Source organism: Lathyrus oleraceus, unplaced genomic scaffold, assembly GCF_024323335.1.
Source record: "Lathyrus oleraceus cultivar Zhongwan6 unplaced genomic scaffold, CAAS_Psat_ZW6_1.0 chrUn0933, whole genome shotgun sequence".
NCBI classification, from domain to species: Eukaryota; Viridiplantae; Streptophyta; class Magnoliopsida; order Fabales; family Fabaceae; genus Lathyrus; species Lathyrus oleraceus.
Genome location: NW_026113324.1, coordinates 9,095 through 18,253, shown reverse-complemented (window position 1 = coordinate 18,253; position 9,159 = coordinate 9,095). Strand labels below are relative to the sequence as shown.

The following is a 9,159-nucleotide window of genomic DNA, read 5'->3' as shown; positions in this document are numbered from 1 at the left end:
GTGAGGTTAATGTTAGTTAAAAAAAATAGTTGGAGTTAGTTTCTTGTTATGTTGTTGTGATTCAATTTGAGTTTGGATGTTACTAGTTAGAATTTGTTAGCATTTGTGTAATTGATTGTGTAGGTTCTATTAGTGATTAATCTTAGATGATATTGGATGCTAGCCATCAAAGTTAACTCTACCAATTTTTGTTATACACTTGCTGAAATGTTATCATATTGTATGCAATTGCTTGGTATTGTTCAACTTGTTTTGAGACCATTGCATTGGTATCTTGTTGCTATGCCATGTTAGATGATCATGTTAATGTTTATATGCATGCTTTGGCGTAGAACAAATGAGTTAGGTTATGACTAGTTGGAATGACTACAAATTTGAACTAAACATGGTCAGCCTTTGTGAATTGCTTGTGAATGATTTGCCTATTGCATTGATAGGGTTGTTAGAAGCTTAATGTTAGTGTTTAAGAAGATGTTGATTTGAATGCTTAACATGATGTATCCATGAATTGGATAAATTGAATGTTAGTTGGAAATTGATGCAAGATGAATAGTATAGTGCTTGAATATGTTAATAGGTGCATATGTAATTGATGTGTACTTGGCCCCTTTTTTACAGGTTTGGACTTGGCATTGATCAACATGATGGAATCATCATAGACCACATCAATGGTCATGTACATGTTTGAAGACCAAAATGAGATGACACGTGGAAGAGGAAAATGAGGGTCTTAGAATTAGGGTTAGAAAGTTGAGTTTGGTCAACTCGTTGACCAAAAGTCAACAATTGACCAAAGTCAATTGCATGTCAACAAATGTATTTTTTGGTAGGTTTTGACTTTATGTAAGGATTTATGATGTAATGTAATGTAACTTCTGATGTTTTTGAAATGAAATATGGAATTATATAACTTGATCCTCAAATGAGTTTATTTCAAATTTGCATTTGGCCTTGTGTTAATCTTGTGCAAAACATACTTGATTCTAGAATTTGAACAATGAACCTTGATGATGTCTTGAATCCACACCATCCATAACGAACAAGTGCGATGACCAAATATGATGATCACCTCATAAACAAACTTAATTAAGCAAATGAGATTCCATGGTTTACCAATGTGATATCTTCAATCCCTGACTAAATCCAAAACAAAGAATGCCACACAAATTACCCATGGATGCTAAAAGCCAAACAAATAGGGTTTCATAGAACCTGGTTCACAAGATAAGAGCCTTCGAACTTGAATGCACCACTGAGGACTCTTAGGCTTGATTTCCTGGGTAAGACCTTAATTCTCTCTCAGTCATGAGTAAGAAAAACTCTGAATCCAATATGCTTAATGCAAATGGTAGAATGAATGTGTCATGATGCTAATGCCTATGTAAATGAAATCACAAATCAAAAGTTAGATGAAAATGAAAAAGGGGAGGGAAACTTTTGGGGTATGAAACATTGTAACTATGGAGCTTAAAAGACTTCTATAGATATTTTAGGATCATTCTGTCTAATATACGAATGGACAAAGGGTTCTTCCTCTGTGGTTGGATGGAGGATTCTTCTTTGTTTCTTTGTCTCCTCATTGGAGGCCAAACCTTGGAAGGAGTGTGACAATCTTTTATTCCTTTAGGATATATGAAATAAGTGCAACGTATATGTCGTTAGCGGCTTGAAGATCTTTGGATTTCTTCTATATGTCTTAGCTCGACGATTTTGTGCGAGGCCACCTCCAACACGATGTTGCTATTTGAAATGGAATTGTGCAAGCTCTCTTTGATGCAAGTTAACATTTCCATGAAGGTCGTGGAATTTCGTTGTTGAACCATCTGGTACATATTATTTAGCAAGTCATTAGCTTCTTGTTGTTCAAGATTTTCTTGCAGAAGCTGGACACTGGGAAGCGCTTCGCATCTGGTTATAACAGGTGGTAACATAGGTTTGACAGAAGGCTCACCTAGATTAAATTATGGAGAAATTCCAACGAATGAACAAGTTTGAGATTCTTCCATATATTCCATAGGTTGGAAAATGATTCGTGAGGGAGGAATGAAATGATTCATTATCAGGACTTGATCATCCATCCCTTGAGGAGGAAGAAGTTTCGACAACCACGACCGCTTGTCGTTGATGATAAAGGAAATTCTAACAAAATCACCTAGTTCAATAAGTAAGATATTTGAGCCTTTTCTAATTACCAAGTCGAAGGGAAACAATAGAAACTCGAGAGGAAACAACGTATTTCGAGATGGGATAAGTTGGAGGAAGGCTAGCCCAAGTTTAACGTAGATGAGAATCTATCCTTGAACGGGATTCGGGGGATGAATATTGTGGTCAAAATGATATAGGTTTAGTTATAGTGGGGGTGTATTGGACCATGTCGGGTGGAGATAACTCAACCCTCGGAGAAACCATCCCTTGAGGAGGAAGAAGCTTCGGCATCCACGACCGCTTGCCGTTGATGATAAAGGAACTTCTATAAAAAATCACCTAGTTCAATAAGTAAGATATTTAAGACTTTTTTAATAACCAAGTCAAAGGGAAACAACAAAAACTCGAGAGGAAACAACGTATTTCGAGATGGGATAAGTTGGAGGAAGGCTAGCCCAAGTTTAACGTTGATGATAATCTATCCTTAAACAGGATTTAGGGGATGAATGTTGTGGTTCAAAATGATAGAGGTTTAGTTATAGTGGAGGTGGCTTGAACCATGTCGGGTGGAGACAACTCGACCATGGGAGAAACTCAAGTTATGGTTATGGAAACCGAGTTCCCATTTGATAGTTGCTTTAACAAGATAATTTTTTTAAGGGAATTGCTAGATAATTTCGAAGATGAATGATACTCGATCTTAATCAATATTTCAATTATCTAAGTAGTGCATAAGATTCTCGATCGAGGATGAGTGATACTCGATCTTAATCAATGTTTCAATTGTCTAAGTAGTGCATAAGATTCTCCAATTTGGATTTCAGATCTACAAGAGGGGTGCCCTCTATGACCCTAAATTCAAAATAAGGTCTCACACTGTTGAAGTAAATTATACCAATATTTTTTCTACTCTGGTGTGTTTTTGTTAACAATATGGAGACATGATTTATACAAGTTTTAGTTCAATATGGACCATACAAAAGCAATCCTAACTCATGAGACATTCTAGAAATTAAAGTCTAAATTCAATCAGATACAAATAAGGATTTCTCTGGATATTTAAATTTGGATTAATCCTTTAATGTATGAAATAACATAAAAAAAAATAGGGTGTGTTCGGATATTAAAATTTGAATTCACCCCCTTACAAAAGCTGTTTTTGCAAACAAATAATATCACACACATATGGAGCCTGTTTTTTAACATATAAAATTTAAAAGCCAATTTTTATACAAGTAATGTTAGATACACATCAAAATGTATCCATGTTACATCTTTAAAAACAAAAATCCAACATTAAATACAAAAAAAAATGTCTCGTCGTTAAATACATCAAATAATGTGTCACAACTAGGGATGGAAATAGGCCAGATCGACCTACATGGGTCTATAGCCTAGCTTATTTAAGGTCAGGTCAGGCCAGGCCAGACCTATTTAATAAAAAAGTCAGGCTTAGGCTTTTTTAAAGCCTATTTAATTAAATAGGCTTTAAAAAAGCCTATGAAGCCTTACATGTCGACCTAGATTTTCATATATATTAAAGATAGTTTAAATATACTGACCTATATATGCATATATATTAGAAAAATGCTAAATAGGTTGACCTACATATGCATATATTAGAAAAATGTTAAATAGGCCGACCTATATATGCATATATAAACCAACGTATAAGACTTCTTAAGTAATATGGATTAATTGAAAACCTTAATAAGAAACAGACTTTTAAATAGGCTTTCAGGCCAGGTCAAGCCAGACAAAAAAAGAGAGCTTATAGTAGGCCATAAGCCAGACTCAAACCTTGTAAGTTTATCATAGGCCAGACTCAGGCTTTCTAAAGCCTAGCCTAGTATAGCCTATTTCTACCCCTAGTCACAAACTAAATCTATATCTATGTGTGGTTCCGTCTTTAACTTTTCAAATTTTGATTCTCTTTCGATTTCTCTAAACTTAGTAAACTCTTCCATCCTATCCAAAACATTATCCGGTCAAGTTTCACCTTCGTTGTGGAATGAGATGTCCACTCAAAGAAAGTTATTGTATAACACATTCATATTTCAAATAAACTTGAACAAAATATTGTGTTTTTGAAAGCACCTAATACACATATTATGCTTAGGTGGATTTTGAGGTGGGCCACTTTGAATTGGGAATTTCCCCCTCAAGAAATCACATTTTTCAGATATATACACACACTGTTATATACACTTGCTATAAGTTGACCCATTTCATAGAAACACATCAAGTTTTCCTCGGTGTTGGACCGCTAGCACAAGGATTAAGAGATGCATGAATTTCATTGAATTTTTATTTTTTATCCTCTATAGCTTTACGTATGATTCGTTATGCATATTCAACTCCCTGATAAGATGTTGATAGACAAGTGTATGATTCTCTTCTTTGTTACCCAACAAAATTGAAATAGCGTGATAACCTTAATTACCATCACCTCTAACATCTACAATCTGGTCAATATACTTGTGTGTAAAAACTAACATTTCTTTAATGTGTATAATTTTTTATAGAAGTGTTGAAGGTGGTAAAAGTGATGGTTTATTGATGCCAACACCTTTGATAGAACTTTTTTGGATTGTGAAATCAGAGAGTCCGAAAAAAGTGTGATGACATGTTCAAAATAGGATGGCGCCTGATTAGTTGGATTGCCACTCGATACTAGTTTGACCTTCTTAGGAGCATCCTTTGTTTTTAACGGTTTTGTGGGTGATTTCAAATATATGGTTTTTCGATAGGAAATCTTCCTCGGTTTCCCTTTGATGTGAATTTTTATGTTATCGTCAGATTTGAAAAATCTCTCTTGAATCACCTCCCATTATGTCATAATAAACATATTTGATTTACACTCCTTCACCACGCCATCATCATCAAATCGAAGCCTTGTCTAGTGCGAGTAAACCTCATCCATACGTATGGGCCAATCAATTTTCATCTTTTTGGAAATTAAACAAGCATATAGAATACCAGACATCCTAAGTGTACAACAACACTTTGAGCTATCTGAACCTTTTTTTCTCTTCTCGCTTAGCTTCATGATAAATGAAATTCAAGCCCACTCGAGATGTATTACCGGCCAATTGAGAATAAAGATTTTTTCTCTGAATTTATGTTCTAATACTATGATGCTTCAATACAATGATGTTTGGATCTCTTTATGTTAATTTTGAATCATTTTGTTCACTGATATGCCACACGCCCTTATGAACAATATGACAGATTTGACATATAACTTTTATGTAGAAGAATTTATTATAGCATTTCAAGCATCTATTATGTTTTCCAATATCACACTAGGTTTGACCATTTTCCTATCTTCACCCTTGATTTATTTGGTCCATACTATGAGCTTAAGTCAACCTCTCACTTTTTTGATGATACCTACACAGCAAATCATAAATTGTAGGAAACACCTTTGCAACTAAATTCGTTAATGCAGTATCACGGTCGGTGAAAATCACTCATGGCATGTTTCTTGGTCTTTCAACATAGTGTGACATACTTCTAAAGCCCAATAATTGTCCTCTTTTTTATTTCTAAAAATGCAAACCCAACTGAAAAATTCATATATGTAGAAGTAAAACAAACAACTTTCAAAAGTGGTAGCATGTATTTGTTGGTATTATAGATTGAATCAATTATCAACACAGATGACTCCAAAATATATCTCGAACGGTTTTTCTATCATCACAATATTTTGTACCTATATACATAATGATCATCATCCAAAAGCATAAACAATTATTGTATTTCAGATCTTGCACCTCTTATCGTCTTATTGTTTTTGGTGAGAATATTTTACACTTGCATAACATTTGCGACACTTTCGGGTCTTTTCCTTTTCAAAGTTGAGAGTAGGTTCTTGGGGTAAACCATGTTTAATTTCATGTCCGAGACAAGTTATTCTCTTCAAAATTCAGATGACATACAATAGGGTGATCAACTAACTTGTATCACAAAGCATGATTATCTATACAACAAACCACATTAAATGTCCATGTATTATTCGTCTTGTGGTACCCACGTAACTTAAAAGGACATTCACATTTCCTCGTATTGGTGTCATCGTGTTTCAACTTCTAGATAAGTTACTTATACTTGTCCTTCTTTCGCATCTCATCGTCATAAATGTCTGTTGTCTATCAGAACTAGAGTTCGACCTCACGATTACGATGATGAACCCTAATTAGGAAGTTTGTGTGCAAACTCATTAAATCATATGTTCACGTATAACAAACTCTTATTTATTTGTAATTTTTTTCCAACGTCTACCTGAACACCCCTAGTTCAACATCCATAGATACAATAGCCTCGAAAGCAACATCAGAGACATCATCAGGGTGCACCATAACTACAACTAATCATAGCGGAAGACAATTCAAATTCAACATCAAAACAGTCGGGATTTCAAATTTCAGACATAGTGTAACAGAATCCGGATTTCAAAATCCGGACACAATGTACATATTTCAACAAAATAAATCAGGTGATCTCAAGCAATGATTAATGAAATACATTTACATTACATGAAATTCCAACTTTTTTTTATCCTTTTGATGTCTAAGTACAAAAGAATGTTCTTTTGAAGTAAAAATCTTGAATGAGAATGAAATGATGTTTTTGTAGGATTTTTCAAAAATGATGTTATGGTCATGAAGAGTGGTATACATGCAAGATGATAGCTAAATTAGTTTTCCCGCTTGGAATTCCGAATATTGTAATTTGAACGGCGTCCGAAGATTAATTTTCAAACATATTGTTGGTAAAAATGGTGGTGACTCTCTAATTTAGTTATTTGGTGAATGAAAGACGCGTCTGAATTTTGAAATCCAGACGATACGAAGGGCATTTTGAGATTTCTATAAGATATGTGATCACTACATGAGGAATAGTAAACGACACCCTTCTAGGAATATGGTGGGGGTGTTTGGTTTGAATGATTCAATCTATCATAAACTGTTTTTGCTAATAGAGCCAAAAATAAGCTGGCTCATTTGCTAGCCCAACAAGCTCATGTCTAATAGGGTGTAGATAGAAGAATTGTTTGTATTTGTTCAAGCCCAATATGTTTTTATTGTTCAACTCAAACCATACATCACATAAAGTTCTTATTACTCTACTTCCAAACTTGAATGAATGGACAATAAGCAATGGGAGTAGTGGTGGATGAGTTTCATTTCCACGTGTCATTATGAATTTTATCATTCACTCACTCATTACCATGGAACAAAACATGACAAAGATAAGGAACCAATCTTAAGAAAAAGCTCTACCCAAAAAAATGAGCTGCTCATTCAGCCTCCATGTTCCCAAAGCTCTACCTCCTCTTCCCTATTATTCATCATCATCACCTTCTCTCTTCATTTCTTCCAAGCTCAAACCATTCCACAACAACACTTCTACTCCTTCCAACCAATCACGACATGTATTCATTTTCTTTAGTCATCTATTTTACTTAGCTTCTTTCATTCTACTATTATTAGTTAACCTGTTAACCTATTCCAATTGCAGATAGTAAAATGCAGCACCCAAAAGCCAAAGGATCATGTCAGTCTAAAGAAACCAAATTTGGCACTGCCCATAGGAGCAGTACTCTTGGCCTTGGTCAGACTCAAGCCTTGCTACTCTTTCAAATACATAGTTATAGTGTCTCTAAAATTAGAGAGAGATTTTATATTGTGTCTCTAAATTTTGGTAGTGATTATTTAAACAGGCTGAGCATCCAGCAGCATTAGCAGTAACTGGAACAAATAATCATCCACAAGAACTCTCATTCATTTTGATACAACTAGGGATTGTGTTCTTTTTCTACTTCATTACTGCACCAGTAAGTTTTATTTCATTTCACAGCTTATGAAGGTGAGTGAGAGCATAATAGCTGAATTATATTATTGCAGCCATTGATCTTGTTCTGGCTTTGGAAAAGATGGTACAGAAGAAAGCTTGTTGAAATGTATTTCCAGTTCATGTTTGTCTTCATTTTCTTCCCAGCGTAAGTGCTTCTTCTCTTATAAGTGATTATTAGTTAGTTATAACAAGTTGCATGTGATTAATATTTCGTTTTCTTTGTAATGTAGGTTACTTGTTTGGGTACCGTTTCTAAACTTCAGGAAGTTTCCAAGGGATCCAGACATGGAGTATCCTTGGTCTATACCTGAAGATCCTTCAAAAATAAGAAATGCATACTATAAGTACCCTTTTGCTGATCCTGAGGATTATGACTAGTCATCAAACTACCAATAACAAATCATATGTATCATTTTATGCCTAAACTACACTATTATTGATAAATACGATTTGGTTATACCTTTTTTTTCTGCTTTTGATCTTTGAATGGCCATTCAGCTGTAACTTTGTAAAAATTAAAGGAACTTTTGAATTCAAAGTTGACACCACATTTCCACTTTTGGTGTTGAGCAATGTCATGCTGTCAATTGAATTCTGTTAAAAGAAATCAACTTATCTTTGTTGAAACTTAAGGGAGAGTTTGGTTGGGTTGAATCAATACATTGATCACATAAGTCAATAAGTTAATTGTCACCATAATTTTTTATCTCAAATTTTAAGATATAAGATTATATTAATTTTTTCATTTATAAGATGCGCAGTCACACTCTTTATATTTAACGTGGAATTTTAATTTAACTCACGTTTGACACATCACGCATCTCAGTGTGAATGGTGAGACTCTTTGCGTCTTTGACTCAACATTAAAAATCTATTTCATTCCTCCAGAGTTGAACCGGTCTCGAACTCTTATACCACCGTTGGATCATAAGTGGGATCTTGGGGGATCGACCATATTGGACTAAATGTATTTAGTCGAAGATGTGACGTCTCATTCTCTTGCAGTTCTAGAGAATTTAAGAAGTTGTTCCTAACTTTCTCGGACTTTTCGATAAGTGGCATCAGAGTTTTAATTAGGTTTGTTAGAGGAACAAGAATTAAGTCATGTGTTGATTCCGGTTATACGATGGGTGAGACTCGAACTTGTGGAAGAGT

The 9,159-nt window shown here is 34.5% G+C and overlaps 1 protein-coding gene across 1 annotated transcript; it reads left to right on the top strand.

Moving 5' to 3' along the window:
* The first annotated feature begins 7,328 nt into the window (after positions 1-7,328).
* LOC127115046 (NAD(P)H-quinone oxidoreductase subunit L, chloroplastic) lies at positions 7,329-8,474 on the top strand. Its single transcript, XM_051046722.1, has 5 exons — positions 7,329-7,582; positions 7,669-7,761; positions 7,871-7,984; positions 8,055-8,149; positions 8,235-8,474. The coding sequence occupies exons 1-5, from the start codon at positions 7,439-7,441 to the stop codon at positions 8,380-8,382; spliced, it is 594 nt and encodes a 197-aa protein (XP_050902679.1). The 5' UTR covers positions 7,329-7,438; the 3' UTR covers positions 8,383-8,474.
* The last annotated feature ends 685 nt before the right edge of the window (positions 8,475-9,159 follow it).

Excerpts from the sequence above, each read along its gene's own strand:
- LOC127115046 (XM_051046722.1), top strand. The coding sequence starts at position 7,439 with ATGAGCTGCTCATTCAGCCTCCATGTTCCCAAAGCTCTACCTCCTCTT. Across the intron at positions 7,762-7,870 it reads GAGCAGTACTCTTGGCCTTG|GCTGAGCATCCAGCAGCATT; the intron begins GTCAGACTCAAG and ends TTATTTAAACAG. Across the intron at positions 7,985-8,054 it reads TCTACTTCATTACTGCACCA|CCATTGATCTTGTTCTGGCT; the intron begins GTAAGTTTTATT and ends ATATTATTGCAG.